General features: G+C 39.3%; 1 protein-coding gene across 1 annotated transcript; it reads left to right on the top strand.

Moving 5' to 3' along the window:
- Positions 1-2,054: 2,054 nt before the first annotated feature.
- On the top strand, positions 2,055-17,744 carry tspan33a (tetraspanin 33a). The gene is made up of 8 exons (XM_017494771.3): positions 2,055-2,388; positions 11,033-11,087; positions 11,193-11,320; positions 12,503-12,577; positions 13,418-13,513; positions 13,618-13,746; positions 15,080-15,241; positions 16,902-17,744. The coding sequence occupies exons 1-8, from the start codon at positions 2,293-2,295 to the stop codon at positions 17,001-17,003; spliced, it is 843 nt and encodes a 280-aa protein (XP_017350260.1). The 5' UTR covers positions 2,055-2,292; the 3' UTR covers positions 17,004-17,744.
- Positions 17,745-17,977: the final 233 nt, after the last annotated feature.

Here is a 17,977-nt window from a genome sequence, read left to right as displayed (position 1 = left end):
AAGTGGTTAAAAAAATAAAATGGGCTCATGATGACCTTTTGTGCCTGAGCTAGCAGAAAAAAGGAGAGAGAGGAGGAGAAGCTGAGCAGGTACAATGAGCTGGTTCAGTGCTGCTTTTGGAGTTCAACACAAAGACGAGTATTTAACAAGGAGCTCATTCACTCACACACACACACACACACACATTTGATCCAGGCTCCATTAGACCTGAGAAGCACAGCCACCTGACTCTCACACGGCCCTGGAAAGTCTTCAGCCTCACGTGAAATCAATTTAAAGACCCTGAACATGCTGTGTAAACTCTATAGACTGTTGTGTGTGAAAATCTCTTTCAATTTTCCGTTTCTGAAACACTGAAACCAACCTTTCTGCTACCGACAACCACGCCACGGGTAAAGTCACGGAGATCACACTTTTTCTTCATTCTGAGGTTTAATGTGAACGTTAACTGAAGCTCTTGACCTGACATGACTTTATGCATGGTGCTGCTGCTGATTAGATAACTGAATAAATGTACAGGTGTTCCTAATAAAGTGGACGGTGAGTGTTCTACTGACTAGATTAAGAAGAAGAAGAAGACTTTGTCACGTATAGATGCATCTAAAAAATTTGAATATCGTGGAAAAGTTTTTTTCCCCCCACAAATTTAATTTCAAAATTTTAACTTTCATATATTCTAGATTCATTACACATAAAGTGAAATATTTCAAACCTTTTCCTGTTTTAATCTCGATGATAATATTTTGAGTATCTCAAAATATTAGAATGAAGAATTTATAATACAGAAATGTGGACCTGAGAAGAACTCTAATCAGATAATTAACTCAGAACACATGTAAAAGTTTCCTGAGGCTTTAATCTCTCAGTCTGGTTCAGCACACACAAACACAATCACGGGGAAGATGGAAGTAAATGTTGCAGTTCATTTGGAAATCAAGGTTCCAGAGCCAATCCAAGCTGCTTGAAGTCCAGTGTGAAGTTTCCACAGCCAGTGATGATTTGGGTTGCCATGTCATCTGCTGGTGTTGCTCCACTGTGTTTTCTCAAGTCGAGAGTCGATGCAGCGTCTACCAGGAGATTTTGGAGCACTTCATGCTTCCATCTGCTGACGAGCTTTATGGAGACGCTGATTTCCTTTTCCAGCAGGACTCTGCACCTGTCCACAGTGCCATAACTACTAGTGTCTGGTTTACTGGCGTTACTGTGTTTAATGGTATTACTGTGCTGGATTGGCCAGCCGACTCGCCTGACCCGAACCCCATAGAGAATCTCTGAGAGACACCAGACCCGACAATACAGACGAGCTGAAGGCCGCCATCAAAGCAACCTGGGTAATTTTTCAACTTTTTGAATTTAATTACGCCGGGAAAAAATGTTAATTTTCCACGATATTCTGTTGTTTTTTAGATGCACCTGTATACATTACAGCACAGTGAAATTCTTTTTCTTTGCATATCTCAGCTTGTTAGGAAGTTGGGGTCGGACCTTAGAACCTACATACCTCAGAAAACTTTGATTTGTTTTCCACATTTAGTGTGAACATTTTGATTTCATTCACCTTCAGTGTGAAAATTAAACATAAGGTAGGTGTACTGCCGACTAGACATACCTCATCATTCAACAGGGGGCGCTATTACACAAGTATTTAATCTAATTTTCTCCAAAAGGAACATTGAATCAAACATTAGGATTAATAATGTAGTGTGTAGCTTTTGTTTTTTTTTTTAGAAACTTTCTTCCACTTAGATCTAAAGGCGCATCTTTTTTTTTTTTAAGAGGAAATGTAAATCCCTGAACTTATTCTGGAAGAAAAGTATAAGATTAGACTGCGTTATTAAAGACTGTGTAAGTAGGATACTATTTCACCTATTTTTAAGATATTTATCCGCATCGACTGAAAATCAGAAATACGCAAAAATCAACCTGCTTCATATTGTCGGGGGAAATGGGAACATGGCAAGAGGAACATGTCTTTAGACTAGATGAGGCTTTAAAGTGTTTGCTCATGTGAAGAGGAGGAGGACCGCCCAATAAAGCACACACACACACACACACACACACACCAATCCGGAAATAACAAACACAAGTGCACGAGTCGCAAGTTTAGGCAGCAGCACAGATTTAGAAAATGTGTGCCTCGGGGCAAAGGCGCTCCTGTGAGCTACTAAACACCGCAATGTCTGAAACTCCCTGAGGACAAGTTCCACATTTATTCCTTCTTCCTCAACAGTGAAGTTTCAGGAGCTGACAGAAGCCTCTTCATCTCTGTAGAAGACTTGAGAAGTGTTGATCATGGTGAGAGGAGGACCAGCGCAGAGGGATGAAGACTTCAGTTTTGTCAGTCCGGTCGTCAAATATTTACTTTTCTTCTTTAACACGATATTTTGGGTGAGTCGCAGGAATCTGTCCACCGTGTCCCTCTTTAACACTTACTTCATAACCATGTCGTCGAAGTGCACTTGTTCTGTTGATCCTGTCAAAGTGACTGAAAAGACATGCTTTAAAGTTTGACTGCTCGAGTAATCATTCATCTCCGTCTTAGACTTTACCCGTAAACTAACCAGTTTTAACTTCTCACGTCCATTTCACGTGTGCTCATAGGTTCTTCACGTGTAATATGTGACCACATATGGAGAGAGAGAGAAACATATGAAGGTGCACATTTGTGAATAATGTGTTCTATATATGAACAGAAATGACATATGTGAGAAAATCAGCTGAGAAATAAAACACTACATGAGTAATTCACGTGATTAGTCACGTGTGGAACGTGTACGAGTTTTCTGAAAGCTTTCAAAAAAAAAAATACAAATGTAGGCTAATGTAAGTTCAAATGAATAAAAATCAGAACCACTGAAGTAAATTAAACTCCAGAGGTACTTACGTACATCCTGTGCTTAGAGACAAAACACACATTGTGTGTGAAGAATCACGTGAATCACGTGTGAAGTTTGGTTTTATATAGGCCTACTTCCCATTTTCACATGTATAAACACTATTTTCACCTTTAGTCTGAAAATGTAGATTTTTTGGTCTGATTTTTTTTTCACCTTTAGTCTGAGATTTTTTTTTCACCTTTATTCTGAAATTTTTGATTTTTTTCCCCACCTTTAGTCTGAAAATGATGATTTTTTTCACCTTTTGTCTGAATGTTTTGTTTTTTTTTTAAATTCACCTTTAGTCTGAAAATGTAGATTTTTTTCACCTTTAGTCTGAAAATGTACATTTTTTTTCACCTTTAGTCTGAATTTTTTTTCACCTTTAGTCTGAAAATGTCGATTTTTTTGAACCTTTAGTATGAAAATGTAGATTTTTTTCACCTTTAGTCTGATTTTTTTTTCACCTTTAGTCTGAATTTAAAAAATAAATAAATCACCTTTCGTATGAAAATGTAGATTTTTTTTCACCTTTAGTCTGAAAATGATGATTTTTTTCACCTTTTGTCTGAATGTTTTTTTTTTTAAATTCACCTTTAGTCTGAAAATGTAGATTTTTTTTCACCTTTAGTCGGAATTTTTTTTCACCTTTAGTCTGAAAATGTCGATTTTTTTTAACCTTTAGTATGAAAATGTAGATTTTTTTTCACCTTTAGTCTGATTTTTTTTTTAACCTTTAGTCTGAATTTTAAAAAATAAATAAATCACCTTTCGTATGAAAATGTAGATTTTTTTTCACCTTTAGTCTGAAATTTTGGCATTTTTTTTTCACCTTTACTGTGATTTTTTTTTTCCAAATTCACCTTGATGCCCCCCCACCACCACCACCACCACCACCTGATTAATTGATTTTCATGTTAATTTTCCACATATAGCTCACATGATTTCATTTATTGCACGCGTTTACTTGAGTTAATATTTTTCACGTGATATTGCTTACATAAATGTGAAACGTGTGTGGGGTTTTTTCCCGTAAGCATAGACCGTATGCACTTTTAGTCCATCAGCCCAAATGATTCTTTGGTTTGCCCTTCTGCGGAAAGTTTTCCTATCAGAGAACCTCTTTAGACAGCTAGCACCATTAACCCTCCTTTTATTTAAGAGTGTATTCAGAGTTTCAGATATTAGAGCCTATTAACGCAGGATCTGATTCAAAGATTGACACGCAGTTAAACTCCAAAAAGGAAATGTTACTGTTATGTGATGTCATGTACAATGTATTTGTTAAAGAATCAGTAATGGCTCAATAGGAAGATATTCCGTAAGCGTGCGTCCGTGTCTAGCTGAAACGATGCAGTCCTGTCTGATATTGTTCAAACTTTTACAGTTTACGTGCCCTTAGGAAAAAATGCAAATGACTTAGTAACACACAAAACATTGCTTGCTGTGTTACATGTCACAGATGTTCTAGTGTCTCAAACCTCAGGAGTCAAGGAGTAAAAGAAAATTATAGAGGGAAGGCAGCGTCAAATATCTCGGCGTGTACCAAGAACAACCCTAAAGAAAACTAAATAACTAGCTAGCCAGCCTGAATAATGCGACATAGCATTGATATTAAGACAAGCTTGTAAGATTTATTAGATCAGATATACTGCCATACTACATCAAGTAAGAAATAAACACAACAGGATGGGAAAATAATAATAAACTCTGTTACCGTGAAACTGCGACGCACAAACTCCTCTGTCCTGAAGACTTTCCCAAGGCAGAAATCTTAGTTAGTTGTGAATGTTACAGCACTGACACTGGAGACTCCTTCCATAAACGTTAAACAAATATTTCCTCACAAAATAAACTTCACTATATCATCAATTACAATATAAAATACATTTTTTTCATCCATGTTCACTCTATGGCCAAAAGTATGTGGACACCTGACCATCACACCCATTCTGCGTGGTTCTTCACCAAACTGTTAACACAAAGTCTGAAGCACACAGACGCTGTAGAATTGAACCGAGAGGTCCAAACCTGTTCCAGCATGATGATGCACCTGTGCACAAAGCGAGATCCATGAAGACATGGTGTGCTAAGGTTGGAGTGAAAGAACTCTCGTGCCCTGACCTCAACCCCACTGAACACCTTTGGGATGAACTGGAATTGGAGCCTCCTCGCCATCCCAACATCACTTCCTGATCTCACTAATGCTCTTGTAGCTCAATGATCACAAATCCCCTCAACCACGCCCCAAAATCTAGTTCAAAGCCTTCTCAGAAGAGTGGCGGTTATTAGAACAGCAAAATGAGGTGGAGGAATACATCAGGAATAAGATTTTCAGCAAGCCCATATGAGTGTGATAATCGGGTGTCCACAGACTTATGACCACATAGTGTATTTTCGAATTTCTGCCATACAAGTCCCCGTGTAAGTTGTTACTATAGCAACAATAACCTATAAGAACAAGTGTACTAATCTAGACCGTATATACAGTATAAACGTTAATATAAGCACTATGGTGTAAACAGTATGTTTTTAGTTTTGAATGAATTCTGTTGTGTTGTAGTTCAGTAGTGTTTGTGAAGATGACCCAAACACAAGACGCAAGCTTGCTGCATCCTGCTCTGTAAATCTCACACACGGAACTGAAGCATTGAATACAGGCAGTGTGATTATAAGTTATATTTATCAAAAATAATAATAATAATTAAACAACAACAAAAAAAGAAGTGCCAGGTTTACAAGTAGGGTGTTCGTAATTCTTTAACACGTTATATTACGACAAAGTTGAGCTCATTATCCGATGACAAACCTCTTTCTTCTTGTTGCTTTTTTTTTTTTAAACTCCTGAGCTGCTTTTGAAACCTTTTGAAAGCTTGTAGCTGCTGCTAAGCAACAGGACTCATTTATTCATATGCAAAAAGTGCAACACACTGGGGGGTTTTTTGGGGGGGAGCGGGACTGGGGCCCCTTGCTGTACTTTTCATTCTACACGAGTTCACAAATGATTCACGCCTCCTCGAAAACACTATCAGACACTCACAGTGTAAAAACAAAACACACAAACAACAAAAAATTATTCATACAGCTGTTACTGTTATATCTGCGGAAGTATTCTCACTTTAAAATGTTCCATCGCAACTATAGATTTATTACTTATTACTCCAGATTACTTCTTACTACGACTAACTACATACCCCTGAATCCTGAACAAAACTAATTAGTGTACAAGTAGAACCCATAATGGCTCATCACACCGCCCTGTCGTGGATTATTTTCCCATAACGGCATTCCTTATTCCTTTTACATCACAGCAGCACGATGACACTAGCCATTTTTATTGATTAAAGAACGACATGTTTGACCTTTTTTCCGTTTTCACTAATGTCGTGGAACGTCCGCGAGACAAGTGATCGCTTACGTTATAGCAGCTATAAACCGTCGTTTCCTCACCAGGCTCTATTTTTTTTCTCTCTTTCACGCACAGGATAATAATCGCAGCTCGCCTTGTTTAGCGTAAACATCCTCTGTCCCGAAGACGTCAGGTGTGAATCGGCCGTAGCTAACGGTAGCGTGACGATGTTTATAACCCGCACGATTGCAAGTGCGATGTTGCGTCTTCTCTAAACAAGAAATGAATATCGAGTAAGCGACATTTCGGGACGCAGTATGGCCAGAGGTTTTGTTTATTTTTGCTCAGCTAGCAGAAATAGATCCTAAAGAAGCTACACTCACTTTAAAGCACATCGGCGAGCTTTCGTTTTCGAAGCCAACAGTTATATTACTGAAGAGGATCGTACGTCATGTCCGCTGATGATGTCACTAACACTACTGTAGTAACGGCTTCGAATTAGCAAGTGAAATTTTACACAGCAATCGCAGATGAGCGGAGTGATACACACACAGTGAAACGTCTCAGTGCGCTTCTAGGAAATCTAAGCACGATAAGCAAGAGAAGTGGACCGGAACTAACTTGTATAATGAAAAATAAGTCACATTAACGTGTCACATTACAGAGCAGCTCTGTTACACTGTTTTAAAAGGAACAGTGTGACTTTCTGGGAGATCTACAACTCGAGCAAGCGTGATCGGGCTTTAAAAATCGAACATGAGTAGAACAATTTGTCCATCGCTGCGATGTTGACACTTGTTCATGCTTGTTATTGTAAGCCGAATGTCTACCTCCGATGTTTCCTCACGAATAAACTTCAACAATAGCACGAGTTCTTGGAGGATTCAGCTTTAATTGCATTTTGAATGAGTTGAAGCCATGAGAAATGAAACTGCATAATGCTATGTAGACTTTTGGAAACATGGCAAGTCTTAACTTGAGTAAGTCTCAATCTTAACACTATGAGTCACGAAGAAACCTCGCGTGCACACAACACAGAGCATGACTAAATAGTGCTTCTAAATATTTAACACTGAGGACAAATTGAAAGTGCAGTCAACTACAGCCAGGAAAACAGTGTAACATTCTCTACTCAAGTGTGACTTGAGTTCTCAGCTGTGGTTCTCGCCTGGTTTTGACACTGAAGGTCAGTACCTGGATGGGAGACCTCCTGGGGAAAACTAAGGTTGCTGCTGGAAGTGGTGAGGCCAGCAGGGGGCGCTCACCCTGTGGTCCGTGTGGGGCCTAATGCTCCAGTAACGTGACGGGGACACTATACTGTAATAACAGCACCGTGTTTCGGATGTGACGTTAAACCGAGGTCCTGACTCTCTGTGGTCAAATCCCAAGACGCTTATTGTAAAATGTGTCCTGGCGAAATCCCCCCATTGGCCCTTCTCTATCACGGCCCCCCCTAATAATCTCCATCCCTGAATTAGCTACTTCACTCTCTCCACTCCACTTATAGCTGGTGTGTAGTGGGTGTTCAGGTCGTCACATCATCCACGTGGATGCTACACACTAGTGATGGTTGAGGAGATCTGACATCACCCCCACCCCACCCCCGACACAATAGTACGTAAATCGCTTGGAGTATCTAGAAAATGCTATGTAAATGTAACTAACTGTAAATCTACTCTGAATACTAAATCTACCCTGGTAAAAGTTGAAGTACATCTCCACCTTCGTCACTCAAGCTAAAGTAAAACCTCTTACATTGAAGTATGAAAGTAAAACTATAAGTAAGTTCATTTAAAAAAATAAATAAATAAATAAGAAAGATCTTAATTACTGATGGTAAATTAGTGCATTTTGCCCAAGGCTCCCTAACAACATCTCTATTCCGCATCTATTCTCTCACTTTAGCTAGCATGATAACAACTCTGACCACACAAACTAGCTGAATGCTAATAGCTAGCTGTCACAATACGAACTCCTGCGATAAGACAACATGTACGCAGCAGCAGACGGATTACAGTGATGCGCATTAGGTGTCTTTCTCGCTTTTCAAGTTCGGATTCGAATTCGGAGCTGAAGTTTCGATTTAACGTTTAGCTCCGATGTTAAGATGTCGTCTTGAGACTTTCCAAATATCTGATTATTAGAGAAATGTCTTGAGAAGAAAGAAGAGATTTATCTTTTGAAAGGTGGGAAGGGAAAAAAAAATTTTTTTTCCCGGTTCGTAGCAGTGTGCACTTAGATGCGTTCGAATAAAGTTACATTCTTCATTTGACTTTTAGTACTCACACATTTTTGTAGTAAAAACTCTCCTTAGAATGAAGCCAGTGATCTAGAAAATGGATTTCCCTCCACCAATTAAACACACTTTTCCTCCTTTATAAAGAATGAATTTTTTATGAATTGAGAAATACTATGAACTATGAATACTATGAATTCTGTACATAAAAAGCTCAGCATTTAAAGGCTCGCTTTGGGGAAAAAGTCTTTTGTAGAAGCTGATTGTAACCACAGAACTAACTTGTGCTATAGGTTAGGAAGCTGAAAGTCGACAAGACTTGAATGAAATCGAACGAACAAACTATGTGCACCAATTTTCAATAGGAGATCATAAATATACAACATAACCTGCCATAACATTAAAACCCCCTGACGAATATTGTGTAGGTCCTCCTTGTGCCAACAGAACAGCTCTGACCTGTCGAGGCATGGACTCCAGAAGAAAGACCTCTGAAGGTGTGCTGTGATATCTGTCACCAAGACGCTAGCAGTAGATCCTTTAAGTCCTGTAAGTTGCAAAGTGGGGCCTGCATGGATCGGACTTGTTTGTCCAGAACATCCCACAGATGCTTGATGGGATAGCGTAGAATAAACTTGCTAATCACATCTTTTCTAATCATGGAAAGTACAGACAAGTATGGACTAAAAGATAGCAGTGTTCATTTTGATAACATTCATTCAGATGGATTTTTTTTTTTTAAGAAATGGAACTTTTTAAAGTTACGCTTATAAACGAAACATTCACAGAGCGAGCATGACGCAGCGTAATTCCTGCCCCAATGTACCTCCTATTAGTGCTTAATAAACTCTTATCTAGGAAGCTGTCCACATCAACTGAACATCAAGTTATATCTGTCAAACATTTTTTTAAACTGTTGTTCATGTAAAAGAGGTCTTTAGTATTTCAACTGACTTGGAAATGCATGGAGTTGTGAATAATTGTTTGGCCGTCAATGGTCTTGGGAATCTTAGGACAGAGCTTGGGCACGTCCTTTTAACCCCCAAGGTCTGGGTTTTAATTCTTTAACCCCGAATACAAACCCGATGCAAAATAACAGCGAGACACCACCTCTTTTTTATTATCAAGAAAATACCCAAACATCAAACGAAACATGGTGGAATGAGGACAGTCGAATCCGAGCGAGCTGAAATTATAACGCAGCTCGATTAAAAACGTGGACGGTGACAGAGGAGCAGTGGATAAACAGAAACGGTGGATTTGTCTTTTCCTGGTTATCCATGAGTTATCACTCAACATTATCCAAGCATTTTTAAAGACTCTAGGCTAGGCTAGTAAAGACACATCTGATGTGTTCAAACAGGTATTGCAAGAAATTGCGTAATGTGATTCATCTTTTGAAAGGAGCAGCCAGTGTGTAGGAAACTTCAATGAGACATTACAATGGCGCCGTTATGTTTAATCTGGATCACTCTCGCCACGACCTCTGAACCAGATCGGAAGCTAACTGATAATGGCTTTAGAAGAGCCGGCAACTATAGCGGGAGTGTTTGTTTTTCACACTATATATCTACAGTTCAGTGCAAAAGTTTGTATCCCCCATGGCTCAGTGGGGTTGGGAGGTAAACGCTATTTGGAATTTATCTACACAAAAAAAATCATACATATGCGGGTGTATCCTGCAGCGGGAAAAATCTACAGAGCAATAACAGAACTGCTCAGAGGATTTGAGGGAGTTAGTAAGGTCAAAGGCGGCCACTGTTACTTATGATAATAAAGGAACGCACATGGGGGTTAAAAAAAAAAAAAAAAAAAACTCTGCAGAAATGTATCCAGAGTGAATTACTCAACATTTCTGAAGTGCTTATTATTATTTATTTATTTATTTATTTTTACATGCTCGTGCTGCATCACAGGGGTCACACATGTAGAAGAAGAGTGCTATCTACCCTCTTCCACATACATGAGCTCAGAGATGCTCGCGATTGCCTGATCTCGCTGTGACAGACAGGGCTTCTGTTTTAAGCCACACCGGCTGTGGAAAAAAATTTGCGAGTGCTCATTGTTTTGCCCTTTTTAAAAAAAAAAAAAAAGCCTCGTGTGTGTTTTTTACTTGCGCATGTGAAATGAAGCATAAACAAGCACTGAAAACACACCATCACATCCAGGGTCTGTATTCTCCAGGATGTGGTGCTGATGCTGTTGCATGATGAATCGAGCTGAACAGCACGTGAACAAGAATTCCTCAAAACGACCATCAAAATGACCATAAAAGGATTTCCCTGCCCTATTTAAACATACTCTCTAAGCTGCATTCTTATTGGTGATTTAATCTGTTTACATGGTTTGTTCTATTTACCTGCTTGTGCATTAATCCCCTGATAGATGTGTTTTAAACGAATCTAAATCTGGTCACGTTGCGGTTAGTTCCCGTCACAGCTCTTGGTTGCAGGGAGTGTTTTTTATTATTATTATTTCTTCAGAAACACTTATATTCTTGTTGCACAGGAATTTGGACTGAATCCCAGACTTGATAATCTGACTAATTTTGTCCTCTCTGTCTTCCATTAGATTATCTCAGTGGTGCTGATGTCCATTGGTGTGTACGCCAGAATAAGTAAACATGGTGAGATGATTTTCCTCAATATCAGGCTGTGTCTGTTTCAGTGTTTGTTCATTTCCTGTATATGTTTCTGAACCTAGCGCTAGCGTCTCTCTTTCTCCTGTACAGAGACGGCGATGGCCTGTTTGACGGTGGACCCCTCCATCCTGCTGCTGATCGTCGGAGTTCTCATGTTTCTCCTCACGTTCTGCGGATGTGTGGGTTCTCTCCGAGAGAACATCTGCCTCCTGCAGACGGTCAGTTTTAGATCTAAAGCAAAACAGATTCGGCTTGGTTTAGCGTGCCGGGGAACGCTGATTAAATTTCAGTTCAACTGATTTTGGCAGTTAATTTGACTTTTTTTTTTTTGCAGTTTTTCCCCTCCAATCATTATGTAGGCCATTTCAAAGAACAAAATTAGACTATTCTCTACCCCTCCTTATCACCCCATGCCCCAAATCCCCCTGACCCCGGAACCCTATTGTGTTTACAGAAAGATAGATGGATGGATGGATGGAAAGACACCCACAAAAATAACAACCCCAGTAATGAAAGCAAAATATGATGGATAGATGAACAAACAGATGGATGGACAGACGCACAGACAGATAGACAGACATCCACAAAAATACCATCCCCAGTAATGAAAGCAAAAATGATTAATAGATGGATGGATGGATAGATGAACGGACACATGGATGGATGGATGGATGAATGGATGGATGGATGGATGGGCAGACAGACAGACATCCACAAAAATACCAACTCTAGTAATGAAAGCAAAAATGATTAATAGATAGATGGATGGATAGATGAACAGACCCATGGATGGATGGACGGACAGACATCCAAAAAAATAGAAACCCCAGTAATGAAAGCAAAAATATGATTAATAGATGGATGGATGGATGGATGGATCAACAGACACATGGATGGATGGATAGATGAACAGACATATAGATGGATGGATCAACAGACACATGGATGGATGGATAGATGAACAGACATATAGATGGATGGATCAACAGACACATGGATGGATGGATAGATGGACAGACAGACATCCACAAAAATAAAACCCCCAGTAATGAGAGCAAAAATTTGATTAATAGAAGGAGGGATAGAAGAACAGACATATGGATGGATGGATGGATGGGACAGACAGACAGACAGACACCCACGCATAAAAATACCATCTCTAGTAATGAAAGCAAAAATAAAACATTAAAAATAACTGTAACAGTCCAGAAAGCAAACTGCGTGTCTATATTCGATATCAGATATTAAAGGAGTACATAACCATTAAAACTTCTAGGTAGAAAAAACAGTATTTTCATTGCAGAGCCTGTGATGAGGTTTTATCGCACAGCTTTGAGAGAAAAATATTGTGTGCACATCTGTCCCAACTGATGATAAAACATGTTTGTTCTTGCCTACAGTTCTGCATCTGCTTGTCTGTCATCTTTGTGCTGCAGTTGGTTGCTGGAATTTTAGGTTTTGTCTTTTCAGACAAGGTAAATTTAAACCTCTTGTATTTACAAAACCGTTGAGCTGACATAGTTCTTTTTTTATAGGCTGTGGCTATGAATGAATATTTCGAGGCCAGGAAGCATCTCATGTTCATGAATTATTATCTTGTGACCACGAGATGCCGTGAATTGTGTAACTCGATAGGTTGCAGAACGTGATACTAAATGTCTGGCCTGGAGTGGTGAAAAAGTATTGGCTTTCAGCATTTGTTTAAAGTGATATGGCCTAAGTGTATATTTATGTCCCAACACCAGTATGTCCTTATGCGTAATTTCAGTATTATCAGTCGTCTCTATGCTCATGTTCCTCTGAACACAATGAACTAATTCAGTTTCTTTGTGTCTTTTTCATTTTAAAGCACAATAATTACCATGAATTAATGCATTTGCGTCCAGAAAATTATTATTATTATTATTATTATTGTTTCCTGTCCTATATCAATTCATGGCCACAAGAAACCTAAGTTGCAGTTAGGAGAAGCTTAACTCTTGGCCTCGGTATATTATCTTGTGTCATATCTTTGTGGCTACACTTTATTAAAAATAGCCACCTCAGCGGCTCTGTAAATCTTCAGCATTCTCTGGACACCAACATTTTCCAGTGTATTTATGTATCAAACTATTACAAATGTTTAAACATGTCCATAATATATAATAGAAACAAACACCCTAAATAAATCTTAATAGGAAGCAACGCGCCCCCTGCTGGCCGTATTGTATTCGGTTACAATATCGATGTGGAATATAAATGATTCATTCAAACAGTGTTTTTAAAACTAAACTCTTAAACATAAGTGTTTCTAACTGGAGTCCTGTGCGTTACAGGCGCGCTATAAAGTGACCGAAATGTTCAGCAATGCAGTCAAGCATTACAGAGATGATCTGGACTTGCAGAACCTCATTGACTTCACACAAAAAGAGGTTCCTTTAGTTCCTTTTTTTTTGTTATTGTTATGCACATAAGGTATTATTGTGTGGTTCTGGTGTAGCTGTTTCAATGAGGACGTTCTCCTGTTATGTGCTAGTTTGCCTGCTGTGGTGGTGTTTCTTACATGGAGTGGTCTGAGAACATGTATTTCAACTGCACGGAGGAGAACCCGAGCAGAGAGCGCTGTGCCGTGCCTTTCTCCTGCTGCCTCATCTCTAAAGACGAGGTGAGGAAAAAGATCTGACAACGAAGACCGTAAGTGTTGAGATAAGGGTGCAAGTCCAAAATAATGCCGTAACGTTCAGCGAAAACACTTGTAGAGGACCTGTTTTTAGTAGGACATAATGTTTTCTGATGATTAAACCATCATCAGTGCATCACCAGACCTTCATTTCCAAAATGATATTATTTAACCACGAAGATACTGATGTTCCTTTATTATCACAAATTACAAAAATGCTCAAAATTGATCAAAATCTGATCTTCTAAGGGCTTTTTCAGGTCTAATGCCCTTTCTTTTGGATTTTTTTTTCTTTCTGGCAATTTTTCTCCCACTTATTTTTATGAGGTCCTCATAAACACTTCGGTGTCTTTCATGGCATTCATCTCAATATTTTTTTTTTGTTCTAGATCTTCTGAACAAAAGATCTAGACTCCTAAGTCAATGCTTTAAGATTTAACTGAAGTCAACTGAAAACGCTTTAGCGTTCGAGTCTGTTTTAAACATGCTTTTAATAATACTCGTTATTTTGAATCGTTACACGCCTTAGTAAGGCACGTTTACATAAAATTATTAGCGCATTTCAACAGTGATGCAAACTTTTGTGCTTGCTAATTAATATCCCTGCTGTCTCCGACTCATTTTCTGTAATATTAAGGATTCTCTAAACTCAATACAAATAAAAGAAATAAATAAAATAAGAGGTATCTCTTTCATTTGTTCACACACAAACCAGGATCATTTCCCCCCCCCACTCGATATAAGTACATACACTCGCTGTCTACTTTATTAGGAACACCTGCGCACCTGCACATTCATGTAATTGTCCAATCAGCCAATCATGTGGCAGCAGCATGATGCATATAATCATACAAGGGAAGATACATGTGAAGGACTTCAGTCCTTGTTTTACGTACATCAAACACCAGAATGGGGAAATATGTGACTCTGTGACTTTGAGCGTGGCATGGTTGTTGATGCAAGAATGGCGAGACTGGTTTTAGCTGACCAGAAGGTTATGGTAATTCAAATAACCGCTCTTTACAACCGTGGTGAGCAGAAAAGCAGTACAGAATGCACAAGTCTTTAGGTGGATCGTCTACAACAGCGGCTGACCAGAATACGAGCCTAAAGTGGACACAGATTTCACCCAATCTGGACACTTGATGCTTGGAAAAAAGACCACGGGATGTTTTTCCTAATCTGATTGGATGATTGCAGGTGTACAGATGTTCCTATTAAAGTGGCCAGTGAGTCTGTGTATGTGTACATATACGGTATCTATAATCAGGCGTAATTATCATGTGCTTGTTTCTCTCTACTCCCTGTCTTGTCACAGGCTCTAATAAACAGTATGTGTGGACACGGCATGCAGAAGCTGGAGATGATGAGAGCCAGCGCTTTTATCAACACCAGCGGCTGCATTGACAAACTCGTCAACTGGATCCACAGCAACCTGTTTCTGCTCGGAGGCATAGCACTGGGCCTTGCCATCCCTCAGGTACGGGGCTAGCGGTGGACACAAACGACAAGACAACAAAACAATTCTAATAGGGATGTTGAAGGCATTTATAAGATCAGCCTCCGTATGGACTCGACTAAGCGCTTGGAATCATATGTTTTATTTGTATTCATAATAATAATCGTAAGCATTACAAGCTCTTAATTATCTGAAGGAATTTCTAATTAAACCACAGAGTCACTTTAAAATACGCCAAAACGTAATAAGCGAACCGGGAGCATAGTAGTATAGTAATTTCCATGAAATTATTTGATAGCTAAAAATAATCTAGCTTTTATTGACACAGTTGATTTAATATCCGTTTAATCTTAATCTCATGGGAGAGGGGGAAAAAAAGAGAGGCTGGTGAGGTAGCAAGTCTTTTATAGCTGCTATAACGTAAGTGTTAACAGGAGCGAACGGGTTTTGGATGAAATGTACCTGTAAACGGATAAAAAATATCGGCATGTCGTTTATCAATAAATTATATAACTGTAATCAATGCACTTGCTTTTATACCAGTTTGGGATGGTAACAGTAAGTCTGCTTTATCACACCATCCCAACATTGATTATTTTCCTACAACACCCCACCCCCAAGTGTTTTGTTCTATACATTACAAGAAATATTTCAGTTATGCTAATTAGTTTGTACTCCTATGCTTCTGGTTTTGTAAGTAGCATTAAACATTTTATGCCTCTGCCAGTAGGTGCTGGAGGGATTCTGTTTTCAGCTGAGATGGATGTAGGATTGTTTGCCGGATTTATACGGAAGTATCACTTTAACCAGCAGATGAACTGATTAGGTTTTGGAATTGATCCAAATGGGGTCAAGGTCAAATGTCTGAAATAGTTTTCCTTCAATAGTTTCCTTCCTGTTTGAAGTACATTTTAAAGGTATTTCAGGCATACAAGTTAGTAATAAGAAGGAGGTGCTTATTGGTCATGTTTGCCTCGCACCTCCGGGGTTGGGGGTTTCAATCCCGCCTCTACCCTGTGTGTACGGAGTCTGCATGTTCTCCCCATGCTTCAGGGGTTTCCTCCGGGTAGTCCGGTTTCATCCCCCAGTCCAAAGACATGCTTTGTAGGTTGATTGGCATTTTCAAATGGTCTGTAGTGTGTGTGTGTGTGTGTGTGATTGTGCCCTGCGATGGGTTGGCACCCCTGTCCAGGGTGTCCCCCGTCTTGTGCCCCAAATTCCCTCGGATAGGCTCCAGGCTCCCCGTGACCCTGTGTAGGATAAGCGGATAAGCGGTATGGAAAATGGTTGGGATGGATGGAAGGACTAGACTTGTTGCACATGGATACACCCCCATCAACGCTGTTTGTTTCAAGTTCTACATGTTTTTAAATAAAACACTACAGTCGAATGCGAAAGTTTGCGCCCCCTCTGGTTTTTGAATGGAGAAAATGAAAACGATCCAAAATGTACAAATTAACACAATATTTACACCACTTAAAGAAAAGGAAATGCAAACCTTTACATTTATATCTCTTAGTTTTTCCCCCCTCGTCATTATTATTACCTTAACATGCTGTATTTGCTCGTCATGAAAATGCCCAGAAGCACTTCTCCTCCTAGGCTAGTGCAGGGCTGATACAAGTTCGTGAACATCATTCGAATTTAACGAAATCTAATTAAGTGTTCGCTTCTCTTACAGCTGGTGGGAATCCTGCTCTCTCAGGTCCTGATTAACCAGATCCAAGATCAGATTAAACTTCAGGACTACACCGTGCAACACCACTCGGACCCATGGAGCTGAACGTGGAACAGCTCGGTCTGACACTCGGCATCGTGCCTCTTAGTACAATCAGAGTGAAGCTACACGACATGCATGAAAACCTCATGTGATCATGACGTGTCATGAATGCGGTGGTTATTACACCGAAAGTGACCTGAATGATTGGGTGGGATTAAAAAAAATAATGACCTTTTCATGTTGTAAGACAACAGATTTGGAAGCTAATTATATGAAATGTAGTTGGGAGGTCTGAATCACCGTAATGTAATGTGATATTTATTCTTTTGCACTAGGAGAATGCTGCAAAGACTGGCAACACAAAATTTTCAGAAGTGCCTCCTACTGCTTCAAAGGTTACTGAGCGTTCCTTTCTACACATGGACAGCTAAAATCAGCTGTGCAGAACGGTTATCCCCGTTATACATATCTTCTATATACGTATGTGTGTATGTGCATTCTTACTGCGAACATGCAACCTGGTTTGTTTTGTACATTTCAGGGATGAGTCATTTTGGGGGTTTTTTCCCCCCAATATGGTGCCGTGTTTGCCTTTGGGATATTTTGTGTATAGGGTGTAATGTGTTAGGCGACAAAGCTTTCATGTATACTTATACCACATCTACTATAAACACTTAAAAAACTTCAAATGTATGTAAAAATGTGTCCTGTAGAAAATATTCAAATGCCTAATTGCAGCTAAAATCCACAACGATGTTGGACCATGGATTGATTTTGCACCATTAAATCTTCTCTCCACTGTTACACTGACGGAATTTTTCATCTAAATTGGAACGAATTAGTAATGATATAGGCCGCGTCATCATCGCGGACGTTCTTAGGAAGCCACGTTTATAGAAATAATCACACTTTGTACTTAAAAGTAGGAATGAGAATCTGCAGGAGCAGAATCTTCTGACTTCATGGACATGTCCAAAAAGGTTTATGATCAAGCTAGGTGTGTGTGATACTCTTATCTATACTCCAGGGACATCCCT

Source organism: Ictalurus punctatus, chromosome 19 (genome assembly GCF_001660625.3).
Source record: "Ictalurus punctatus breed USDA103 chromosome 19, Coco_2.0, whole genome shotgun sequence".
NCBI classification, from domain to species: domain Eukaryota; kingdom Metazoa; phylum Chordata; class Actinopteri; order Siluriformes; family Ictaluridae; genus Ictalurus; species Ictalurus punctatus.
The sequence above is the reverse complement of the archived record's forward strand: the minus strand, read 5'-3'. Positions and strand labels throughout refer to the sequence as shown.

Bases quoted from the DNA above. Each gene is read 5' to 3' on its own strand.
- tspan33a (XM_017494771.3), top strand. From the start codon at position 2,293: ATGGTGAGAGGAGGACCAGCGCAGAGGGATGAAGACTTCAGTTTTGTC. The intron at 2,389-11,032 runs GTGAGTCGCAGG...GTCTTCCATTAG, and splicing joins TCTTTAACACGATATTTTGG to ATTATCTCAGTGGTGCTGAT. The intron at 13,747-15,079 runs GTGAGGAAAAAG...GTCTTGTCACAG, and splicing joins GCCTCATCTCTAAAGACGAG to GCTCTAATAAACAGTATGTG.